General features: G+C 38.4%; 1 protein-coding gene across 1 annotated transcript; it reads right to left on the reverse strand.

The window, feature by feature from the left end:
• Positions 1-1,402: 1,402 nt before the first annotated feature.
• LOC109085861 (histone-lysine N-methyltransferase 2B-like) lies at positions 1,403-23,996 on the reverse strand. The gene is given in 28 exon segments (XM_042745957.1): positions 1,403-3,214; positions 3,339-3,468; positions 3,621-3,704; positions 4,478-4,585; positions 4,695-4,947; positions 5,053-5,181; positions 5,297-5,415; positions 5,488-5,592; positions 5,970-8,394; positions 9,108-9,263; positions 9,395-9,555; positions 10,385-10,463; positions 10,547-10,664; positions 10,763-10,921; positions 11,142-11,276; positions 11,361-11,443; positions 11,526-11,626; positions 11,716-11,792; positions 11,941-12,048; positions 12,309-12,407; positions 12,526-12,713; positions 12,799-12,912; positions 14,732-14,849; positions 15,028-15,120; positions 15,276-15,422; positions 15,587-15,699; positions 22,478-22,854; positions 23,911-23,996. Coding segments are annotated over 27 exon segments (5,745 nt in total). The 5' UTR covers positions 22,545-22,854; positions 23,911-23,996; the 3' UTR covers positions 1,403-2,938.
• Positions 23,997-27,093: the final 3,097 nt, after the last annotated feature.

Here is a 27,093-nt window from a genome sequence, read left to right on the forward strand (position 1 = left end):
TGTCAGGTGTGTAATCACAGGGTTACTAAACTAAGGGTTAATGTACATCCAGCTGGTTGTTATTGCTGCAAAAATTATTATAGCTTTGTTAGTGAAACACTTTTTAAAAATTGATAGTTGTTCATGTAATTTGCCATTTGAATTTAGCAAAAAGTTCTAAGTGCGTAGAAAAATTCTACACCGCTAAAAATAAGTGTTTTAGGCAGTGCATTCAAGTGTTTATTCTCTTTTTATAACGACAAAATGTAAAATGCGATATAATATGCACATTTTCTGCATAAGGCACAGAGTACACTTGTTTTGAGACATTGTGTAATTTTCAATATGTACATTGTTCAGACAATATTCGGCAAGAATATTAAAATTGGACATTAAAATTGGCCTTCTCATTACATTCATCAAATGAGATCAAAAGACTTTGCCGTTGCTTGTATTTTCTTTATTAAAACCTTATATTTAGCCCTATACTTTACTAAGAATTTCAAAACTTTAGACTACGCCTATGGTCCCAGCCTTGCAATATAAACTTATGAATCTTTTATTTACACAAAAAGTGACATTTTCCCTTCAAGAATAAGGGTTATGCGGTTAACTTTGTGAAGAAACCTGTTGGCTTCAGTAATCCCAAAGCCGACTTCAGACAGTTTTTCATAAACAGGAAGAGAGTAAACAACCACAATTTTGACAACAGCCCTCTGAAACATGCTAAAGAAAATGGACGGATCGTTTTTGTTTTAAACCTTTAAATCATTAACATTGCTTTGTATCCAGGTCTAAAAATACATGCTCACACTCTGCAGGACACAGTCTGGTGACCCCTGGTCTAGACTGCCTTGTGTGAAGACAGTAAAGCTCTTATGGAAAGAAAAACTTGTCAAAGCCCCAAATGTACCACCAGCCATTAACGTAAAAAATCTCCTGTGAATCAAAGAACAGAAGCTATAAATACATATTTTTAAATTACACACAAATTTGTTCTTTGATCTAATAAGTTATTAACACTAAGAACGACAACTATAACTTTTATAAAAAAAATTATTCTAATCATTCTAATTGAGAAGTTCACATCACAACTAGAACAATAGCAACACAGTGGAAATATACCGGTCTAAATTAATCTTATTTTGTCTTCTTGGAATTGTGGTTTAAAAGACAATTAATACGCAATATCTTTGATTTAACTGCACTGTCACTATTGAATGAGACAACAATTTCCACTAAATTAAGCTGGATGATGACACTTAGCATATATGCAGATGGTGAAGAAGTCTTTTAAAGGCCAAATAAAAAGCCACTGAAAGCCATTTTTTCTCTGAAATAACATGCTCTGAACAGTGGTCAATTTTGATTTCACATTGACAAAATATTTTGAGAAAAAAAAAAAATCAAGATTGCTCTTTGCTCAAATATTGTTGTATCTTTATTACATACAGAACATCATAAATAAAAAAAAAGTGCGTAGAAAAATGTAACAGATTTAGAAATTCTTGTATACAACTTTATACAAAGATTCACTCTGAGTGGGATCACGTTCAGTGATGGAATCAAGCTGCAGTCTTCATTTTTAATAATAAGCACACTTCAATTCTGTACAAAAGCATGAGGGAAGAGGGATCCGGGAATTCTCTGGAAAAACAAACAAATGAGACAAACAACCCCTACAGTCACATTGCATAAAATCAAAGCTAGTGCGGGATTATCCCCAGCATTCTTTATACTATTGTAACTTACTAGCTGTCACTGATGTACTGAGGTAGTCAACCCAAATGGAGATGAGTGTCGGTCTTAACGTGCTGCGAGAAGAAGGCTATCAAAAGAAGACACATGGCTATAAGCAGCGCGTCGGCTGTTTCCAGCTGAAGCTGCCATTCATGAGTATGGTTTTGAATATTTCCTTAAATATTTGTGCACTGATGATCAGAATGGGATTTTTCACATCTTTAACACTACACAAGTGATCCTAATATGTAGAATATTACAACTGACCCCCAAAAAAGACTGGCCTCAAGATATAAAAGCACATAAAAACAGTGGGTTCTTAAAACCAATCTGTCAAAAATTGGGCTTCGGGTGAAGTCTTGTGAAGAATGGTAATGTGTACATGACCCAGAATGCAGTAAAATGGTCTGTATATGCATTCAGAGCAAAGGTACTCTAACTTAAATTAATGTGCCAGTCAAGGGTGTTAAATTTGGTTTTAAAATGTGCTATAAGTGACGCATTCATTTGTACCCATTAAAAAATAGTCAAGAAATATACAAACGTCAATGTTCTGGAAACACACAGGCTCCTGTTAGAAACTAGGTTGTGTGGCAAGACTGTTCATGGTTTGACTAAAAAGTACATCTGTTCTGGGGAATATGTACAGTGCTTACACCCCCAAAAAAGAGCAAAGATTATTAAGGTGCTGTTGAGGACGACCTATAACAGGAACTCCTCTTGATTCAGTAGCAAAAATAATCACACCCTTTCAAACTTCAGGGTATCCTCCACTATGTAAAACCTCTGTACATTTATTCTGACACTAAAGGATCCTTCCAGAATAGATCTACTGCATTACCAGCCACCAGTGGCAAGATTTGAAAAAGGCATGCTGGGACAAAGTAGCATAAGGACAGGTGAAATAGTTTAAGTAAAGGGTATTCATTTAAGGTCACAATTTTTAATTGTTGAATCAAAGCAAATGGCCTCATCCAGTGCAGGACATTACTGTGTTGTTAAATGTTGAGTTAGGAAATATAACTCACGGGAGGTAACCAATCAAGACGTGCTGGTGGTCTAAAAAGGCCATAGACCCTGCCAAACAATCTCAATATTGTGTTTTCTTCAGAATAATTCATCTCCGCACCATTAAGCACCTGTAATGAGTGTCTTCCTTCAAAAATAGCCACCCACACCAAAATATCCCCTCCTAAACCATTGAGTAAACATGCCGGTTTTAGTTCAGGAAGCGCCGGCAGCGCCGGGCCCCGCAGTTACAGTGCAACTTGTTGTTTGCATCTTCAATGGGGAACTTGTAGTCATAGGTAAGCTCTTCTCCACGGTAAATCTTCCGCAGGGCGAATATAACGATGTGCTTCTGGCCCTCCACATTGATGACTCTGGAGTAACAGTTAGGGTCGCAGGAGTGATTTATAAATCGTGCCGCGTTCCCGTGCATGGTGGCGTCCACCACATCAAAATCGTCAATGCGAAACATGTAGCAGCCGATGCCCTTTGAGGAAAGAGAGGCAGGATACAGACAGTGGGTTAGGAATTCAACATCACTGCAAGACAAGTCGATAAACAAATAGTTTTAAGCAAAAACTGTGCATCACACTGGGACAAATCACTTTTACCTTGCTGTCATAGTATTTCTCCCTTTTGTCAGTGAGAACTGCACGGATGACGTTGCCAGCGTACTCGATCACCATCTCTCCAGCCTCAATGTTCCTCTTGCAGAAAAGACCACGACCTTGTATAGCAGATCTGTCATGGAGATAAGGAATTGCAACAATTACTTCTGCTCTTAAAAGTTATGTTCATTCCATCTTTTTTATTGGCATGGGATTTGTCGTCAAGCGATACTGCAGAGCTAGATTTTATGCTGTAACACCCTGCATCTCTCAGGAAGGCATTACCTGTAAACTCCCACAGCCTCTTTAGAGGTTTTCTCCAAGTGTCTGAACCTCATAGCCATTGGCAACTCCGTACTTGTGGCTCGTCTAAAGGGAAGTCAAAATAACAGGATGAGTCACAAAAAACATAATGTTAATAACACTAGTAATGCACTGACTTTACAATCTATTCTTTTGGTATTATAATTGATAAACAACATGAAATTTGTTTTATCTATCTTTTTTAAATCATCTTTTAAATGGCACAAATAAATTTAAAGCAATATTTCACCCAAAAATGAATATTCTGTCATTAATTTCTCACCCTCATGTCGTACCAAACCCTTAAGACCTTAGTTCATCTTCGGAAAACAAATTTAAGATTTTTTTTTTTTTTAATGAAATTCGAGAGCTTTCTGAACCTGCATAGACAGCAAGGAAACTACCACATTCGAGGCTCAGAAAGGTAGTAAGGACATAATTGTGACATCAGTGGTTCAACTTTAATTTTATGAAGCTATGAGAATACTTTTTGTGCGTAAAACAAAAATAATGACTTTGTTTAACAATTTCTTCTCTATCGTATCAGACTTTTCTTTGCGCACAAAAAGCATTTTCGTAGCGTCATAAAATTCTGATCGAAACGGTCACATGGACTATTTTAACAATGTCCTAACTATGTTTCTGAGCCTTGAATGTGTCAGTTGCATTGCTGTCTATGGAGGGTCAGAAAGCTCTCAGATTTCATCAAAAATATCTCAATTTGAGTTCCGAAGATGAATGAAGGTCTCACGGGTTTGGAACGACATGAGGGTGAGTAATTAATAACAGAATTTTCATTTTTGGGTGAACTTTTCCAAATATGTTGCTGAGTGTCTAACCTGCTGGATTTTAGCATAACATCATCCTCTTCATCATCACATGGCCTTGACTCAGGAAGTTGACGATGTTGCGATGCCAGGAAATTGAACATATCAAAGGTAGATTTTCTGTGTGTGAGGAGGGAGAAAGGCAATTTTTGATTTCCACATTTGGAAAGGAGCAAATAAAGCAACTCAAAGTCATATGTGAGGCAAACACAAGTTCACAGATACTTACCGCACATAGACCTCTGCGCGAGCACAGCCACTGGGGTTTATTGGCAGCTCTTCTTCCGGTACTTCATGCTGGTGGAAACGAAAACTGTGTTTCTGGCAGAGAGAAGCACCCTGCAGCTGCTCCAGCAGAAAGAGCACAGCATCGTGGAGGACACCCAGAACCCTGGCGCCGCTTATCCTGTTGAAGGGAAACTGCTCTAGCCGACAGCCTACCCGTGCCTCCTGGACACCATCCATTACTGCCTTCCACGCCACTGAAAAAACACCACAAAGGGAAATATATAATAATGTGGCAAATTGTGAAAGGAAGAAACTGATATTCTTATAACAGTGTCACTACAAGGTTTATCAATACTGACCATCCATGCTGTCAGCTTCTACGCTAAAGCCATCCTCACTGGTAATCTGGAAGCGCAGGTGGGGCAGATAATGACTGGCACACTTATCCTGCTTGCCTGTTGATGGAGAGTCCTCATCTGAACTCCAACCTGAAACAGTTACACATGCAGTGAACTTTCAAAACCTCTGTTACAGTTCAAATTTATTAAATCAGCTTTAGCAAATAAAATGTTGCTTTAAGGTAACACAATATCTCATATTCACCTGCATAGGGGGCCCAGTCTGAGGAATCACCAGGTTTGTAGCTCATACACTGAGATTTAGCACTGTCCCGTGTGTTATTTACCTGCACTGAAGTGGGCTCTGATTCATTTGGAGTAATTTAAAAGAGGACAAAGAAAATGTTATCTTTGGTAAAACACAAGTAAATGTTATTTAAAGTCATCAGTGCTGACCTCTTATTTTCATCGTTCTTTGGCTGGTCAAGAGATCCAACATCAGGGTCGTCAAAGTCGAGCACATCCTTTAAACTTGGGGCCTTTATTCTAACCCGGTTTGATCTAAACATCAACAAAATAACATGATCACCATTACTGGATAATATTAGAAAGAAATTAATAACATCTAGTGTGAATGTTCAAAATGACATTCTTAATTGTGTTAATGACTAAGGCTTTGGTTTAAAGGGCAGGTTCACCAAGAAGTTTGTATTTTTGTTAATGAAAAGTCACTTTTTTTATGCCAAAAAAAAAATAATTCAGTGAGGGCATAAATACTTTTTTTTTCACAAAACTGTTACCTTTTATTGCACAAAACAATATAATTACTATGTAACATCTGATAGACTAAAACTATAACCTAAGTCTCTAAAATAATCTACAATAATGATCAATAACTTGACCACCCTGACTAAATTTAACTGAATATTTGTCCCTACCTGCTGTTGTCACCCTGGGAACAAGGACCCATCTGGTCCAAGAAGTCTGTACGGCATCTTTTCACACCAATTCGATCAGTTACTGAAGACACTCTCTTGATCTTGACTTGAGGTCTGGAGTGGGACAAGATGTTGGGTTGAGTCTGAAGATGTACCTCAGGGAATGAATCCTTTGATTCAGGAGAGAGGCATTTTTCGAGGTGGAGCTGAGAAGGGCTCATGTCAGTGGGACTTGCTATTTCACGGTGACTTGCCATTGCTTTGTTGATTATCTCCTGGGCCACTGCCTTCTGCCCACTTTCAGAAATCAAGCCAGTTCTTTCTATCGACGGACTGATGCTGTGTATTTGGCTTCCAGAATAACTCTGAGGAATCCTCCTGATTAGCACCTGGGTTGGTGGTGTTGCTCCGTTGTTGCTGCTGTAAGATATGATACGCGTTGGTGTGGTTTTGCCGAGACTAGCCTGAACCTGCGGCACTGGTATCACCGTAACCTTAGGGACAGGTCGCTGGAGAACATTACTGCTGTGGATTATCTTTGCAATCTGGCTGATTTGGGTGTACGAGGGAGAACTAGAGCTAGTTAATTGGTATGTATTGGTCTGCGGGTTTTTCACTAGAATCTGTCCGGCACGGTTGACCAGAAGAACCTGAGGTGTAAGGGGTGTACCAGGTAAACTCTGGGGCAGGGACTGTTCAGACACTTGTTTTGGGGTGGCAATGCGTATGGCGAACCTACAACCCTTAGTGGCTTCCTTAGGCAGAGCTCCAAAACCATTTATTAAAACTGAAGCAGGAGCAAGCGGAGTTCCTTGTGGTGCAACAGAAATGGTGGGAGAAGATGAGACAACACTGACAGGCAAGGAAAGTGGTAGAGAGTTGGCAACAGGCATTGCCATATGGAAGGGTTTGGGTTTGGAGCCAGGTTGTATGGTCACAAATCGACTTTTTGTGGGTGCAGCTGGTGCAACAAGATGAATTGTTCTAGTACTACTCATTGGCACAGCGGTTGCCGGTTTCTCAACAGGTGACAAACCTCTCTTTAAAACAGGTTCATCCTTGTTTACTGGTGAGGAAACAGTTGCCACCACAGGACCAGCAGCATTTTCTGTCAAGTCCAGAACTCTGCCATCAACAGAAGATATGAAATTCCCACTGGTGTCATCCAAGAACACTTCCTGCAAACATTCTGTTGATTCATTTTCGAGCAAGACTTCTTCTTGGGTCGTAACAAGATCACTGCCTTTGCAAAGGAGGGGTGTTGTTGCTTGTAGTTGATCTAGAAATGACACTTCAGAATCAATAATTGCGTTTCCACCATCTTGTAAAGAAGTTATTTCCTGAATTTCCTGTTCTTCACAGACTTGGTCCATGTTTTGAGTCTCTAGCTGTGAATTCTGATCAACAGAATCTGTTGTATGTGGATTTGTAATAGGTGATCTTGGGCAAACTAGCTGCCCGTCGCCAAGGGTTCTGCCCTTGTTTGGACCAGTGCATTTTAATGGCTCAGTATCCTGACTACAAAAACTACTTCCTACTTCCTGAGTATCATCATCTGCATTGGCTTCACCTGTATCACTCTCCGAGTCATTGTCAGCTCCATCCAGCTGTGATATGGACCCTGAGTTAGGAAGGACTGAGAGACCTGCCTGTGCAGATTCTTTAGCAGGTTCATGGACCACAACTGTGCGAGAGAAATTCAGATAATGGTCAGGGACATCATCATCTGTTTCCATTTGCATCTCTGAAGTCAAGTCCTTCGTGCCAGTGCTGAATTTGCAGGCTCCTTCTTCTGCATCTCCCTCACCACCTTGAGGGTCGCAGTCCAGAGCCACATTTTCATTGAGCAAAGCCTCATCAAATTCAAGCTTTGCATTCAATACCGAGGCCACTGCCACATCTGTGTCTGGATCAAAGTGCGCAGAGAGCAGTTCTTGATTCGACTTGTCGGATGAGGCAGGAATTCTGTGGCTTGGTGCGTCTGCAGCCTCCTCCGGCTCCGACAAGGCAAAGAACTCTTGAACCACCTCATCAGTCTTATGCTGTGTGGTTTTGAAAGGCTGTTTATGTCTTGGGGAGTGGCGGACAGATGAATGCAAGGTGGAAGAGGGACTTCGTAGAGCTGCTTGTGGAGGAGAGGGTCCTGAGGTGATGCTAGAGGGAGACAAAGAGGAAGGCCTCCCCCTTCGTCGAGGTGAGGTGGAGCTCATGAAGTTCTCGGTTGTACCAAGTGGTGAGACAGGGGGGCTGAATGAAAGCGACCTAGGGTTAATCGTGCCCCCTGATCGCAAAGCCATTGAGCCTGACAGTACCACAGGGGGAGGAGAGGCATTTCGGCTACGTGTGGAAAGTCTCCTTGTTGCACGTCGTGTCTCATCAAGGTCACTAATGGTCAAAATGTGATGGGATGTGGAAACAGCATTTCCTGAGAAGGAATTTAAAAATAACTATGTATTTATAATGAATAATCAAGGCTTAACAAGATAGCTAACCCAAAAATATAAATTCTATCATTATTTACTCAACATCATGTCATTCCAAATCCATAAGAGTTTTGAAACTATTTAGCTGTATTTAGTATTAATCTTTGAAACGCACAAAAAAAAAAATTATTCTGATGAAACCTGAGAAGTTTCATGCAACCAAAACTTTCAAAAACGTCACCAAGACGTCATAAAATGAATCCATAGAAAGCGAGCGGTTAAAAAGTATTGTGAAGAGATATGATTGCTTTATATGAACAGATTTCATTTTTAAATATTTTATTTACTTCTAAAAAGTGATCGACACACATAGATAGATACAAGCTATATATATACTAGATATGTGTGTGTGTGTGTGTGTGGATCATTGTTTAGATGTAAATAAAAGCAAAATTTGTTATACACATGATGCACTTATATCGCTTCATAAGCTAGGGAAAGAAACCTCTCAAGATTCATTAAAACAGCTTAAATGTGTTTTGAATATTACCTTACGAAGATTAGTCTGATGGGTTTGAAATGACATGAAGGTGAGTAAATGAAAACAATTTTCAGTTTTGGCTGATTGATCCCCTGAATTACATTAAAATTTGTTGTAATTTGATTAATTTGTTTGGTAAATGAACATAACTTCAAACTGATGCAAAAATCTTACCTGGTGATGGTAAGGGTCTGGACATTCCCCCTGCTGGTCTCCTGCTGTGTGGATAGCCAGGAGTCTTGCCTCCGGCCCCTGAGTCTTGTTTGGTCTTGGAGGGGGTGCTGGGGGGCAGCCCAGGTGAAAAGGACTCGCTATCTGTGCCATCCTCATCTATAAGACAGAGATATGAGTAGTCTGAATGAAAAAATAAAAACTTTTGAAAAATTAACACTAATTACACACCATACTAGCCCATTAACATACATATTTTTAATTTTTAAGTTATATATGCACATACACACCATTGTGAGCTTTTGGACTGTGTACAATTGTGTGATTTTCTCCCTGATCCATCATGGAGCTAGGAGCTTTGCATCGTGTTGATGGTCGCACCTCTGTCACTTTACAAGTGTACCGGCATCGCCTGCGAGGGTCAACGGTGCTCCAATACCATCTAGAACATCTGAAACCACATCAAATTATGTGAACAACTATGGCTCCTCATAATTCATAATTAAATAGGAATTCAAATGTCATCTAAACTGATGCTAGTGCACTGTTCACATTTATTATTTCCTTGGACAATAAATATATTACAAAAAATGTGGATGACACTTTGATAACTGATCAAAGACAACACCAAATTAATTAATTAATGATCAAGTGAAAGCTGAGTGACTTTAACCTTTGTATGGTGTTCAGGTCTGTGGGACCCGTTTTCACTTTTTATCATAAGAAAAATTATACTATTAATTATTTTTTCAAACGCAGACTAATTGGCCTTAGCTCATTTTCTGTGAAGAACATGTATCAGAATTTTTTTTAAATGACCACACACTGTACACCCCCCCCCCACTGAACACTGGACCCGGGATAATAAAAGAGTGGAAATTTTAGGTCCTGTGTACATTCACTCTGTCCTCCTATTGTCTGGGCCTGCTATTAGTATGTGTATGTGTGTTTATGTGTGTGTGTGGGAGAGAGAGACAGTCTGTAAGAGTGTGAGTAAGTGTGAGCATTGTGTTTCTGCCCCTGCCATTCCCGCACAAGGCTGTAGCACTTTAACTCATAAATGTGATCCAACAAAGGTAAAGGGCAAATTTTGACCATAGGTGCTGTTTATATTGCTTGTAATTGGGATAAAGTAAACATCTGTTGAGTATTTTTATATATCATTTTTGATTGTGTTGAATTAAAAACCCAAAACTGCAGCAGGTCCACCAGACCCACGAACACTGTCTGAGTAACAAAAATATGAACACCACACAAGGGTTAAACTTCATATTACTCACTGGTAACCAACTGGATACAATTTTCCAGAATTTGCAGACAGCTCCGTCAGAACACCAAGTTTTTGTACATGTAGAGACCCTGCATGGATACATAAAACACGTTAAACTTTCTCTTATTTTTAATGCACCACCAGAAGAAAAAAACATCACCCGTTTACTCACCAATCATTACATTTACAGACTCTGGCTCCAAGCCTGTTAAAAACTTCCTACGCAGACTAATTCCATCAAAATCTACGTAGACCCTTCTGAGAACTTCAAACCCATTGCCTTGTTCAATCTACAAAAAGAAAAGCTTGTTTACATTCTTCACACTTCAATTATACAGTAACTGTAAAACATATCGGTTTTCCTCTGAGTTTGCTCAAACATACACACCTTATTGTTTATGAGGTCACGATGTTTGTAACAGTACACTTTCTTATCACACTGGAAGACACAGTTGCTGGCACGAGCACACATGAAGTGGTAGTTACTCTGACACGAGGTAAGACAACAGCCCACAGTCGCCCCTGTCTGGCCACAACGCTCACAGCGCTGGCAAAAAATATAAAATTAATACATTTATTTCACTAAAGCATATAATATTATATTAATTAAGATTAAAAATGGTATAAAAGACTGCACAATATAAAATCTACAGGTTATTATGGATATGGAACCCCTGAACTGAGCTTAATTTTATTTTGTCATTTTTTGTTTTACATTTGTTCAGTTTTTATCTAAATGACAATGCTCTGCATCAGTTTATACCAACCATGAGGCGGCCCCTGGTGACAGCACTGTGGACATGCAGCAAAGCTCCTTTGACATCCTTCACCTCTGCCGACCACATGCAGCAGTTCACATGAGCCCATTCATTCTGTCCAATATACAGCAGCCTACCAGCATCCTATACATACAAAGACAATATAACCCAAGTGAGCCAAACATGAGACTCATCTCTGAACACAGAACTGGTAAAGGCTTCACCTACATTCGGTTTGGCATCTCCATGTTGCTGGCAGAGGGAGCACTGTCTTTCATCCATGAAGAACTGAGAGTTCACATTCTGCAGATCTGCGGTTCACGAGAAAAAAAATTAACCAAAAGATACAAACAAGAGGATAGCATGAGACAAAGATAAATACATTGCACTTACCTTGAGATCTTGATTGAGGGTTTTCTGGATCCTGCTCTTTGAGCCATTGTGCATAACTGTGTTCATCGCTGGGGGGAATTATGGCATCAGGGAGCATATCGCTATGAAACAAAAGGGGCAAAATGAACCTTAACAACACAAACTTTGAATGCATGTAGCATATTAAAATAAGAAACATTAGGTTTCCTACCTTGGATATTCTTGCATATGACAGTTCCATGTTTTGGGGTCCTGACTGTTAAACCAGCTAAATACTTGTTCTACTAGCTGCAAATACGACACAAAGACATTTAAAAGGAGAAAATATGCACCAAGATGAACTACAGCCTGTAATTATCACTCATACAATATGCATTTCATTAAAATGCTCAATAATAGCTGAACATCAGCAGCTATTGCAAGAAAAACTAATTACCTTTATATAATACAATTTGGCTTGACCAGTGGGCCTTTGCTCCTCTAGAAGATATTCTTTTCTCAGCCGTTCCACCATTACTGCCACCACATCCTCGTGAAAAGCTTTCTGAAAGACCAGGTAAACTGCTTTTAGTTACTGTTTTATACACATTTAACTGATGCTGAATCTCTCAACTGTGAATTCAGACTTAAATATATTGCAATAATGCAATAATAGAATGAGAAATTCAATAGTTCTTCAATAGCTTTGGATTAAATAAACTATAGAGTATTAGGGATATAATAATGGTAGTTTATATGTTGTTCTGTTGTCATAACCAAATTAAATCAAGTCATAACTAGTTTCACATGTATAAGCGATCTAACCAGTGAAGTGTACAGGCCATTCTCCAGCTTCTGCGCTACAGGATGCAGACAACAGCCTGACCGCTCCTTTACAACCTCAAAATCTGGACACACCTCACACTGTTGAGATACACACAAAATGCACATTTGATTCACCGGGACACTGCAAGAGTATGAACAGATAAATTGGTTGGCTTCAAGGGGACATTGTTAGCAAACAGGCAGCTGAAAACGTCACCTGTGCACACATGAGGAGGTGGCTGATGGTTGGAGAACTCTTCAATCCATTCATGATTTTCTCCAGACCGCTCCTCAAAACTTCCTGAACAACGTCCTGCCAACCGCTGCGGAACCTCTTACTGCAGGGAGCACAGGAGAACACCAGACTCTTCCCCCGCAGTCGACACAGGATCTCATACAGATCATCTGAAAAAGTAAATGGTAGGATGGAAATACAAGACAACGTATTATGTGTTGCATCAGCGAGGCACTGAAAACGGACACATCCTACCTGTGAGCCCCTCACATTTGGGATGGACCCAGTGGGCACATCGAACAAACCAAAACAAGCCACAATCAAACTCAAATTAACCGAAGCAATTAATACACACAGTGCAGAAGTTCCCTGAAAACACACACAAAACAAATTACAACAATGCAAAATTAGGCATAATGATTTTTAAAGTAACTGAGGTCATTACTATCAAATTTTTATATAATCTGCAACTATTATAGTATACTATATGCATACAAATATATAAGATTGATTGTTTATGATTTAGTGCCATGCCAGCTACCATGGCTATACACAAATCCGCCGGCGCACTCTATGGGCGCCGCCATCTTGCCTGCCGCCATTACTGCGTGCCTGCGAAGTGTGACACTTGCCGCTGCCCTCTAATGACATTTCAATGAAAGCGGATCCTGCTCATTAAAGAAAATGTCTGGTGAAAGGGAAAATTGGGTAGATGATGTCAGCCAGTGGCCAAAACTTACTGATAAAGGTAATTTATTGACAACATAATGTAATAATGTATAAATATGTAATGTATTGTAATTAAGAAGTGTATTAATTGATGACAACAATAAAACCGAACGCTGCCATTACTAGCTGTGTTGTTAATATGTTCACAAGCTTCACAAGTTTCAAATAACTATTAGGCCATCCTTAAAAATATTCTTGTTTGCCATAACTGACCCACCCTGTCAATTTAGGACTGACCCAATTAATTATTTTTTTCCCCTTTTTGTCCGACCGACTTGCCGATTGTAATTGCGTTAAGACCCACGGATTTTTTTTTACTCTTCAGACTAATACAAATGCAATAAAATGTGAGACACACGCAATTGACGCTTTTCACACGCTCTCACACCACACATCCATTTTCTCACGCACAGAAAAATCGCGAAGCAAAGAAGACACGGAGACCGACAATCTCAGCTCTCAGATTCTGTCAATTTTATTATGAAATTCAAACAATGAATACCGTTTTGGTGCTTGTAAACGTGACGCGACAGATCCCTAGCGGCACCTGAACTGATCACCTCTAGCTAACAGTAAAGAACTCTGTGTAATCCGTATGACCGTGAACATGGGCAGTCAATGTGCAACAAAGGTTCGTGGATTTCACAAACGGGTTTATTCCATGCCTGTAGTTTTGTGCTGTTGTTAAAACAGCCAGCCACACAACACGCTCTTCCCGGCATCACTGGACAGCATACGTACTAAAAAAAAAACTAAATAAAAATAACTTTTCGTACAGCTATAATCTGCTACAGCCGCCTACGGGACTAACGCTACTTCTGCTACTTCCTTAGCAGCAAGGCACGCAGTAATGGCGGTGCTGCTTTACTTCCGTGTTTCGCCGGATTTGTCTATAGATAATATAATAAAATGTACATATATTTATATTTATAAGTAAATAAATAACTACACTATATAAAACAACAAAAATAATTACAAAAGGGTTTATTTGATTCAAATCTAAAACTAAATCTGGTCTCACTTAATAAAAATCTTTTCATAAGAATAAACTGAAAAGTGAAGACTCCTACAACATCAAGACATCACAGTCCTAAAGTGGCATTCAAAAGTTTGGGATCGGTACCATTTCTTATGTTTTTTTAATGAAGTTTCTTATGCTCATCAAGGCTGCATTTATTTGATCAAAAATACAGGAAAAATTTTAATTTTATGAAATATTACTGTAATTTAAAATAACAGTTTTCTATTTTAATATACTTTAAAATATAATTTATTCCATTATGAGACACTGAAGACTGGAGTAATGGCTGATATATATATATATATATATATATATATATATATATAATATATATAGATATATATATATATATATATATATATATATATATATAAAGAATTATTTTATTTAATTAATATAATTTAAAAACAATCTGACAAGATGTTTGCACTGTCAAACCTTTGCTATGGAGTTTGCTACAGTCAGGGCAGAGTTCCAGCTCATGGTTCCAGGACGTGTCCGAGGACTTCCCAGGTGTCACACCACAGCTCTTACACCTAATACACAGCATACAAATCTACAAAGACACAAAGCAACAAACTTTATTGATGGACCAATAACATGCTAAAAAAAAAAAAAAAAATCCAAAAACTTATTCTCACTGTACATTTAATTTAAATGGAATTGTGTGACAGACTAGGAGAAAGTTAAAGCATTTTGGACATGTGGCACCCTGTTGGAGGGAAATAACTTACCCATGAGGTATTCATTTTGACAGGTTTGGGATACGTTGGTCCTAAACAGGATGGATGGTAGCAGTACATGCATCTCTTGCACTGCAAAACTGGCTAAATGGGGAAGAACAGAACATCTGCTGTCAAATATATATATACACTTGCATGACTCTTTCGTTTACAATATATCTTCTTCTGCAAATAAAAAAACTCTAGGTCTACTTCCATAACTATTCTATATTAGTACTAAATTTAAAAGTGTAAAGCACCTTTGCTTGCTTGCTCTTGCGGCCACAAACATGGCAGAACTTGCAGCGTCGGCAGCACCAGTTCTCCTTGTTCTCCTCCTTTGGACGGTCGTCTGGTGGCAAGCAGAAATGGTGAAAAGGCTCACAGCACATCTGACAGTAGATCATCTGGGAAAGAGAACAATTCATCTCAAAATTAAATAAGGATCAACTTTTATTCTTCAGCATAAAATGGACATGACCACTGACATGCTGTAGTACTGTGTTATGAAAGAAATAGTGTGAGTGATGATTCAGAGGTATTGAGTGATGTAATGAGAGCTGGATCTTACATCATGCTGGCCTTTGCTGGCACAGAGCAGACACACAAACTGGGGCATGATGGGGACTGAAGTGAGAATACTCAATCCTCCCATCAACCACACATTCTGGATGTGACAGTCTTCCTGAAAAAGTAACAAATACATTTTGTTAAAAAAAAACAAAAAGAAAAAAAAAAGAGAAAATAATTTATGGCAATTATATATATTAGGGCTGGGCAAGTTAATGTGTTTTTTTTCTGTTATTTATATAAAGCATTTATATAATTGCGTTACATTTTTTCATTAATTTAATAACCCAGACAATTATTTTATCGCAAGTTAACAGTTTTTTAATATTATGAAAGTCCATTGCTCACTGGCTCTCGCTGAATCACAGGAGGGGTGGGATGTTGATCAGCACTGGCTTGGGATGGGTGTCATCACGCGTCTCAACCAATGAGAGAATTTGGGGTGGGCCTAACTAAGACTGCAGCATGAAGTGCTCACGACTTCATAATTGGGAAATAGGAAGTTTCCGATAGCACTTGAAGGCAGCAGAGAAGCAACGTCATATAAACTACTATAAAGAGTGTTGTGATGGAGACATGTTCTTGTTTTTCTTAAGAGTCTCATTGTGTTTTATATTTTTATTTTTAATATTTTGTACTTCTTTTATTGTTAAAATGTACTTTAGTGTTTGTTATGTATGCATTTGTTGTGATTTGGCTGCTACCTTGGCCAGGCCTCTCTTGTAAAAGAGATTCTGAATCTCAATGGGACCTCCTGGTTAAATAAAGGTATAATAATACAAAGAAAGTTATGTTGTGTATTTGGTGTAATGCAATTTGTTTATGCTGTTTAAGGATAAAAAAAAAACACATTTTCCACATAATGTACATTATTGTTGCTCCTCTATGCCCCGCCTTTCTGAAACGTATCGATTTTTTACAAAGCTCATCGTTCTGAAAAGTGAGGTTTGCTCTGATTGGCCAGCTATCCAGCGCGTTGTGATTGGCTGAATACCTCAAGCGTGTGACGGAAATGTTATGCCCCTTAACATATTGTGATGCCCTGTCCAGACAAACATAAAACCCATTATAAACGTGATATAAACATGATTTCTAGTCGTTTCCTCTTTTGGAAGGCCAAATAAAATAGTTTCGCTTTCTCAACGAAACAGCATCACACACTGCGGCCTTGAGTGAGCAGAGACCGGAGGCCTAAAGTGAGCCGCGGCCTTGAGTGGGCCTTGAGAACGGCACAGCCGGCGGATTCTACGAAGGAGCAACTAGTGAAACACATTGCAAAGCTGATGTATTTCCTCAGCAACCAGCTCGGATCAGCCCCAGGCATGACGAAGTGGATATCGTCCTCTTTTGGAAGGCCAAAGAAAGTAGTTTCGCTTTCACAGTGAAACACACAGCATCTATACGACATTGTGGCGGTATGCCTTGTTTCTTTGCGTGAACATCTGAGCGGCGTTATGCAAATCTTCCCACATAGTGACATAGAGATATGGGGGCAAGACATAACGATCCGCAACTTTACAGATCGGACAAGTCTTAACTTTTATAAAGAATATCTCTTTGGATTTAAGACTTCAGTCTTTGCAACTTTACAGATCTTCTTTATGCACCAAGAGATTGTAAAACTCCAAAGAGGAAGGAAAAATTTAAATTGCATCATATGACCCCCTTTAACTTACAATACTGAAAGACGTCTTTCCTTGGGTAGACTGCATTTTTCTTGCCTAGCTTTCTTATGATTAATAATCACGTTATTTGCATTCACCCAAACTGATTTGGCAAAACCAAAACGCGGGTGGTGAAGAGAATTGCCGTGAAGTGGGAGCGACCAGGCGGCAGAGGATTGTGCGAGGTCTTACAGCCTTCCTTGAGAGGCTACAATGATTTGTGCAAAAAGAATGATTCATTTGTCATTTGTATTGTCTAGATGGCCATAGCTTTCATACAGAACGCTTCTCTGATGCCTTAAATACAGGACAATTCCGTATTAGGCTATACAGAACAGTTGGCAACCCTATTTTGCATAGATTTTATTGAAAATGTAACTGAAAATGTAACCAGAAGTTTTAAGATATATGAATATGCTTTTAAGTTTTTCTTGCCTCATGGGTTTACATTATCTTAACAAGCAAAGCAATTCAACATTAATGAAACTTTGAGGTACCTTTGTAGTACAGGGTTCTCACACCTTGGTTAACTTCAAATTCAAGGACCTTTCAAGGACTTTCCAGGTCCAACAGTCTTAAATTCAAGGACTTAATCAGGGTGTTTACAGATATAAACAAGTTAGATTTAAGACTTTTTAAAGACCTTTTTAATAACACCTATATAAAATTTAAGACCAAACCTCTGATGGAAATCACACATTATTATACATACATATAATGTAATATTTAATTTGTTATATATATTATATATTTATATATCGCTGTCAAACATGCTATATTATTACAATATACAGCAAGCTTGTCACATCAGCAGACAATATCCTATACAAAATATCCCCACAAAAGCACCGCATGACCAAGGGTGCGTCTCAATCAGCTCAAAAGCTCATAAATCAGTAGATAGTGTACACGAATTTGGTCACTGGTAAGTTCCCTGACTTACTGCACGTTGGGACAGTGATCACTTGAATTCTAGTGACAGGATTACGTACAGTGTCAACAGACAACATAGTAGAACGTCAACAAGCAAGACCAATCTATATCAATTTTCAATAAACTATAATCAATATTTATGTTGAAATATACTAAAAATCGGTTTGTCCTTTCAAATCTTCTGTCGTGTGTCTATATTTTTAGAGTTGACTCTTGTGGTTTATGTTTCATGCTTCAGAAATGTGACTATTTCCGGCAAGGGAACATATTGAGCGCCGATGCTCCCTAGTTTTTGCGGTGCATTGTGGGATTTTTCAGGGAGCGAACATTCCAGTGCACTGGAAGGTTTTCAAGGTGAGACCAAGATTTCTGGTGGTGTAAACAACTAATTCTGAAGCAATATTTTATTTGGGCTCTGTCAGCTTTTACATTTCTCTAAAAAAAAAATTTATATTAACCTCAGGATGTTATTTACTTTTATAAGGGCCATATTTTAAACCTTATTAAATGTATGTATCATATTACATGTCAAGTTCTTACAAGTGATCCGTACATTCAATTTACATTATGGCTGTTATCAAACAAATTAATTTACATTGCACAATTACAACTGCATTAATGTAATGAGATTAATGTTGATTAGATTAATGCAATTTTGATTAATGCATCCCGCACACACAAGTCTTTACTCTCCCACTCCCGCACTCGCCCAACAAGTGTTGTCCCGCGGCGCACTCTGCTGCATTGGGTCCTGTGATTATTGCACTTTTATTCCTATAGCAGTACTTTTAAATGAAAAAAGATGATGATCTTGTCTTTGGAAAATATTATTTTATTCGCTCATGTCAGAAACAGCGTTTTCTCGGTGCATGAGGCCTTACAACGAATACAAGCAATTTACCCCCAATCCAGAAGTGGGACGCCCGCAGCAATGCATAACTGACCGCCATAACATAACTGACCAGTTGATAACTGACCGCCAGCAGAAGAACACACCGAATGCCATGAGTTACGCACTTGAAAAACAAAGCCCACTAGATAGTGACCATGTGCTGATTCTGAAGCGTCTCTCACGTAGACTGACAAAGGAGTATACTTTAAAGACTTGCACACTCAATTGTTCGCGAAATGGAGCTTTTTGCTCATGTATCCTACCTCTCTCATTCGGCACAAATCCAAATATTCCATAATATTTCCATATTTGCGATGTAACATATCTGAATGCTAAACTATTATTTATGTAAATTATAGGGTCTGTGTTTCAGTCGCGTTCCAACGGTGACAGAGGCGCGCGCGCTGATGTTTGATAATCTTTTGATAAAGTACCAACTGCGCTGTCAAGTTAGCAATGCTAGAACTGATGTGTTTTGTTTGTGTGTGTGTGCAAGCAGGCGCGATCACTTCAACTGTTTTCTTATACCAGCAGAATTAACTTTGAGCACTTATGGTCTTATTAATAATGCATCACTGTATAAAGGTCTGGTTTTATTTGTGTACACTCACAATGAAAACTAAACATTGTGCTTTTGTAAAATAAAGAAAACAAATAGGATGTCACTTTCTGTCATTTGAGCTTCCTTTCTGTGAACAAAATAAGCCTGTCACAAAACTTAGAAACTCAGCATATATAGGCTGTTACGTGTCGCACTGTTTTTTCTTCCTTTGTTTATCTGTAAACTAAATAAAATATATTTCAAGAACTTATTCCTTGTGTGTATATACAGTTGCACCTCAATAAATTAGAATGTCGTGGAAAAGTCCATTTATTTTAGTAATTCAACTCAAATTGTAAAATTCGTGTATTAAATAAATTCAATGCACACAGACTGAAGTAGTTTAAGTCTTTGGTTCTATTAATTGTGATGATTTTGGCTCACATTTAACAAACCAATTCACTACAAATTCATCTCAAATTAGAATACTTCATAAGACCAATAAAAAAAGCATTTTTAGTGAATTGTCGGCCTTCTGGAAAAGTATGTTAATTTACTGTACATGTACTCAATACTTATGAATTAACTTTTCCACGACATTCTAATTTATTGAGATGCACCTGTATGTACTGCAGATTATATATATTTACCAATGTAACAATATTTAGTATTTTCACATCTAGGTGGAAAAACGTGTAATTTGTACTACTGTCTGCTCAAAATAAATGAAAAGAAACAAGCATAGCAGATTTGTTTGTTTTTCCTGTTGTACCGAAATCGTATTGAACCGTGACCCCCGAACCGAGGTACGTACCGAATCTTGACATCTGTGTACCTTTCCACCCCTACTCTATAGACCGATAGCCTTCGCTTATGTACTGTTTATTAATAGTTTTATTTAATTGTAATAATACTATACAGTATTACTGTTTTTACAGTGGCGGCTCGTGGGTTTTAAAATAGAGGAGGCACTAGGGCTGCACAATTAATCGAAATTAAATCAAGGCAATAAATCATGATTAGGCAGAAGCTGCAATTGTCATGCATATCTTTCAGTGAAGCACAGTTCTGTGATCAGCAGTAAAAAACCACCATCATAACACAAGATACCACCACCACAAAAAAAACAAAAATACCTCACGAAGAAGAAACCCAGGAAATGCCTATGGCTGCAGCTGAATAAACAGAAGATTTAACTCCTTTCATTGATTCAACGTAACTAATAAACACACGACTATGACAATATATATGGTTTATCTAAGTTAATATTAGTATAATTTTCATCATAATAAAGTATATCTATAACGAAATGCTAACAGACATAGCCATTATCACTGCTTAGAATACAATGGAATATTGTGTGCCTTAATTATTCTGTGTAAGGAGCCACATCATCTCACAGAAGGATTTATTTCAAACACTTTACTGATGTTATGAAGTGAGTTTGAATTAAAAACATGTTATTAAATGTGGTATTTTCATATGCTCTCAGATGGAACAGCATTTACTACACAGAGCCGTAGTTCACTAAGAAGATATGCAAATAGCTGTCATTATCGCGAACGACTTCGTAGATTTTATAATCCTACGATTATATTGTCTGCGATTATGAACACGATTTTGCATAGCTTGTCAGAGAACTACAGCTCTATGTAGTAAATGCTGCTCCACCTGAAAGCAGGTGATGGAGATTCACTGCTATACTGCACAGAACCGACTTTACTGACAAAATGTGAATGACAATCGCAATTAATTGCATTCGATTATTGTGCAGCCCCAGGAGGCACACTTATTGTATTGGTCTGGGGGTCCCCTGATGATTATTATTTGCTATTGATCAATCACTTTAAAATGACTTTTTGGTTGCTTTTAGTCAGAAAACGTAAAAGAAAACGACACACATACAGCACGATTATATAATTTCACTTACCTGGCCTATTACTTGAAGCAAACATCCATCCTTTCAAGTCTGTGTTAAAAGAGCTGACTTCTGTAACGTCAGCCTATATCCAGCTTAGACGTGTTCTCCCTTTATTTTTAATTTGTATATACACTGTTTGAAAGACAGCTTGGTAAATCTGCTGGTGATCAAATATTCAATATCGCTACTCATCATAAGTACTTGGTACATTAGCGCAGCGGGAGACGTTCAAACTAATATCACATAATTTAAGTCTCTATGATGATTGGTTGATACACCAGAAGGGAGGCTAGCCTCCCTTACAAGGTTTCTTTTCTCAACACACCTCAGTGCAAAAAAACAACAAACGATGATTAACAACAATTTTTAACAAACAAAGGAACAACAACACACCCATCCCTCCCCCGGCCTCCCCCTCCCCTTCTCTATCACCTAGCAGTTGTAATTACATCAGCAGATTCAGCAGATTCAGCACATTCGCAAAAGAAAAGCGGTGCTTTCCAACTTCAGTAACATGTTATGGTATTACAGCTGTGAAATTACAAACATAAAAATACACATTCTGAGACATGAAATGAAATGTGAATTTTATTAACATTAAATCGTCCTCCTCCCATTTTCACCTCAAAATTTTGGGAAAGCCGTGCCTCCCCTGCCTCCCCCCGACTAACCGCCACTGCTGTTTTACTATATTTTTAATCCAAATAATTACAGCCTTGGTGAGCATAAGAAAGAGACTTCTTTCAAAAAACAATTAAAAATTCCAACATTTAAAATCTAAAAAAAAAAAAAAAAATGTAATCATTCCAAACTTTTAACGGCTAATAAGGTCCTAACTGAATTATTTAATTCAAACTTCATGCATTTTGGATGAACCACAACACACAAAAAAAACTAAGTTTCTGGTTTTATAGAAAACTCATTGAAATCTCAGTGCTGACCCTTGAAGTCCACACGAATCTTGTTCATTGTCCCACTGTGACAGCTTGCCCCTCTGGGTGCAGCCATTGACCTGTGGAGTCAGGACACTGGACGGAGTGTGCTCCACCGAAGTCTGAGAATGAGTAAGAGAGGAGCAATGAGTAAAAGCTTGCTCCTCTTTCACCACTTCACACATCACTTTCTGTGAGTTTGTGCTGTCGCATTCAGTAAGCAGGATTGCTAATCCCAAATGGCCCGCTTGCACAACACTGGCTGGAAGCCTCTCCAGCCGCAACTGCAGCCTGCGCTCAGGCTTAAGGGAGGGACTTCCTGTGGGGGTGAAGGGAAGGTGGGGTGGTGCTGGTGGGTCCGAGGATGATGATGGTTCAAGTGGCTCCTGTGTGAATGTCAAAAAAACCAAAAGAATATGGGGTATATGGAGGGGAGTGGCATTATAGTGGGACCACAACACAAGCAGGAAAAGGTTTTGATAAAAAGTGGGCAAGAGGAAGACCATCACCAAAACAGAGCATGAGAAGAAAAGAGAAGGCAGACAGCAGAGGGAATCTTTTCCCTCTTCCATCACCATCAGAACTGTAGATGTTCAGAACAACAAAGGCAAAAGTAATACTAGTCAAAACAATGTCCTAACCAGACAGCAGAACGTGATGAGCAAGAATAGTTCTTTGGTCTAAATTTTTGTTCTAAACAGTGGCAACCACAGAAAAAACATGTGCATATTTAAATGTTAATTATTTCTCGCATAAAGTTAAGAAAGAAATTACTTAATGCCAGAAATGTTATGTAACACCTGATTAGAACAAATGGTTATAAATACTGTAGTTGTGGAAGACAGGAAGACATGCATCTAGAACAGGGTAAAAAGCATTTTTGTTTTGTTTTTTAAACAGATAAAGACATGAGATGAATCAGGATTGTAACCAAATGAAGTTAAAGAGGATGACATTTTCAGAGATGATTCAGGAATTGGATTAGACCATAAGTGATTGACCAAAATGATAAATGCAAATGCAATGATAAATTCATTAAAGGAATGAAAAATTAAAACAGTATCATTTTCATCATAAAACAGTAATTAGTTTTCAAGTTTAGTTTTCATTTTCAAATACTGTAAAAAAAAAAAATACTGTAAAATATTTTTTATTTTACAGTGAAATACTACAATTACAAACACATGTCTAATATTATTATATTTAATTTGTATATTATTTATTTTTTTATTCATTATTTTTTTTACAACATTTGTGGATAAATTGTACAGCCTTACAAACAACCCCAGCAAACACGGAGCTAAAAAATTTATTCGACTTTTTTCCCCAAACTGATGCATTCCTGACCAAATACATCGTTTCATTATTGATTATAGCTTGATTAATTGTCAGAACGTTTTTCCATTTTGAGATGCAGCAAAATCAAGATGAGTTACCATAACCTTATTTCTGCGTTGGGGCCCAAAAAGCTCTGTAAAGCCCTTGCCGTTTCTGCTTTGTTGCCTCTTCTGGAGCGGTTACAGACGTATTTACCACTTCTGGAAAGTAGTAGTTCAAAGTATTGGTTTTTGGTCTCAGAGAAAACTGGTTTTTACAGCCCTGATCAAGCCAACAAAAAAAGTATCTCAACTCAAACGACAAAGACAAGGCTGTCCAACTGAAATATATAATTGTAAGTGTTGATAAAAAAATTCATACCACTTGACTGAGTCTTCTGGATCCCGCTCTAGCCCTTTGTCTTTTCAAAGCTGACACTCTGTGTTTCTGTGTCAGAGTCGTCATACCCCAGCAGTTTTCTGTAGGACTGAGGAGTGACTTGGCGTCTAGGCTGCCTCCTAGTTGGGCTGAACTGGGCCTGTCCTCCTCCATCATCTCCCCCTTCCCCTCGTTTTCTGCTGCTTCGGCTGCTGTTTGTAGGGGTGCTGCAAGCACCCCCTGTGGGCTGATGGCCGGCGTCGCTTCATCTGGACTGCGTCAAAGAGAGGGTGGTCAAATAAATTAAACAAATATGCACGCATAAAACAAAAAGGCAAGCCAACTTCGTCTGCTTATGTTGGTGGGTACCAGTAGTTTTAACTGCAATATTTGAAATCATATACATTTGATTCACTTTATCTATATAATTTAATAACATTTGTGCACTTTCCAAGTAACCGAGAGGTTGATAATGAATTGCTGATAAAAAAAAATTTAATTTTAAATAGGCAATAGTAGAAACTACCTTTGTTAATCGTTCTCATTTTGTTCCCCTCAATCAGCACACACTTCTTTAGGCTGTTAAAAAAATTTGAAAAAACAAGTCCAAGAATAGGATCAAGCACTTGAAAACACCTTTTAAAAAAGAAAAAAGGGAATATATGATGTGACCCCTTTAAAAAGCTGGGAAAGGTTTACCTCCATTGGCTACCATGTAATTTGACACTATTCGTTCACTTACACACAGCTCTGACGTTTGCTTGTTGGGTCCTCTCAAATTTGGCGCTTGATCCAGACAGAAGGTCACACGACTCCTCCAGTCCTCCAGCCGATTGCAAGCCCTTGCAGCGCAGGCAGGCGTTTACGAGAAGGCGCGACAGCCAGAAAGCTGTGCTTTCGTACTGCGTCTAATTGTCAGGGGCTTCGGCTCAGACAGATCCCCTCTTCACTCTCAAGGCTTCTGAGTGAGATGCACATGCTTGAAGAATAGTGGCCAGAAGGGGCAGATGGTAGAGGGAGAGAGAAGTAGGGCACAAAGAAAGCATCTAACATAAAAATAAGGGCATTTTGGGCATGTCAAAGTTGGGTTTAAGAAAGAAACAAGGTGAACACTCCCTTCTAGACATTACCTAGATACAATACCACAAGTTGGCATTTCACAAGTATTATTATTATTAGATAATGACTGTGCACTTTAAAAATGCAATCACACGTATCAATTAATTTTCAAATTAAGGGAAAAAGATATTATCCTTAAATGTAGATTTGTGTGTTTTGTGCAGATAGTGGGGCATTATGTGAGCTTCTCCAAACAACCTTTAGACAATCTTAGGAGGCTATTTTTAAATACAGTCGCACATGCAGATTTGCATGTGTTTGTGGGGCATTATATATGCATACACAGCACACTCAGGTAATTTTAATTTTCCGCATTTACTTAATTACAAAACCTTTGGACCATGTACATGCTAGGGCTACATATAAAAATGAATCGAGAACATTGCTGCTAGCACAAAACGTAGGGCCGTTTAAAGGGTAAGAGTTTTAATGCAGAATGAATTAGCAATTATTATTGGGCAAGGCAATTAGCACTAAATTAATGACTAATAATAGTAATATTAGCTAAACCTACTACGCATTACGTGTTGCAATAATAATAATCGCCAATAATGGAGAAGTGGGTCGCGAAATAAGCAGAGATATTTTAAGGAATTATAGGCATTCAATAATAAAATAAACTATTTGTAGTTATTTTTAGAATAGTTTTTATTCTAGAATTGTATAAATTATTGATAATAGAAATATCTGTATTTACAACATTTTGCATGTTGTGTATATTTATCATTAATATATTTTTTTAAAATCATTCTACCCTGCAGAGCCTTCTTAGCAATTTGTTTACAAGACCTTTAAACAGGAAATCATAGCATTACTTTATGTTTCCACCCAGGGGCATGAGCAGGGCATATAACAGATAGAGCACTGTAACTAACATGAAGGCGACAAATAGTACAATTTCGGGCAGATCAAAAGAGCCGCAGATGTCTCGCGTGAGCCCAACTCGTCACTTATAATGGATATGGATGCGGACAGAATGAGGTAAAGGAAGAGGTGTGTACCGCTCTTTCGTGCAGGAGAAGCTAGTGATCCCGCATCTCCTCGTGTCAATGAAGAGGAAGGGCCGCTGAGCGCTGGGCAATGTCATCAGTAACCATTGGGCACGTGGTTAGCCTCGATGTGCCACTGCTGCTGGCTCGAACACACATGCTTTATACTGTCGTAGCAGGCTACCAATCAATTGCTGCCGTATGGAGTTACAAAGTGGCATAACGGTAGACTCATGATCCAACTAAAAAAAGCTGTGGCTAGAGAAATATTTTGTATTGAGGTCATACAGCTGTGGAGCCATCACCCTCTGGGTTAGACTGGGACTACTCGTGCTTTCGCCTTACCGTCCTCCGCTCTGTCCTGCCTCTCTGGCACGACTGCTGCTGGATTCTATCTCTTAGCTCTCCACAGAGTTTAGACAGAAAGCTGCAGACGCATAAAACCGCCATCATAAGTATTAGATTAATAAAGAGTTAGCTAGGTGGGCATTCTAGCGAAAGAGACTAAACAAAAGACTTAATGTGTTTATCATGTCTGTAAAACTATTTTAAGGTGTCGACTTGTACACGTTACCATTTACTTACTCATTATAAATAACAATTAATTATATTATAAATATACATGTAAGTAGAGCCCTAAACCAAACCCTAATCCTACCACCTATCTACAGCATGTACGATGATAGGTTAGCATATAATATTATTCAGGGGCAGCTTATGTAATGAGGACATTAGCAACTGTAACAAGGGAGCTACCTAAGAATAAAGTGTAAGCCCGCAATGTCTTATTTAGAAGAAAAAAAAAATTCTTCACGAACTAAG

This window comes from Cyprinus carpio, chromosome B19 (assembly GCF_018340385.1).
Source record: "Cyprinus carpio isolate SPL01 chromosome B19, ASM1834038v1, whole genome shotgun sequence".
NCBI lineage: Eukaryota > Metazoa > Chordata > Actinopteri > Cypriniformes > Cyprinidae > Cyprinus > Cyprinus carpio.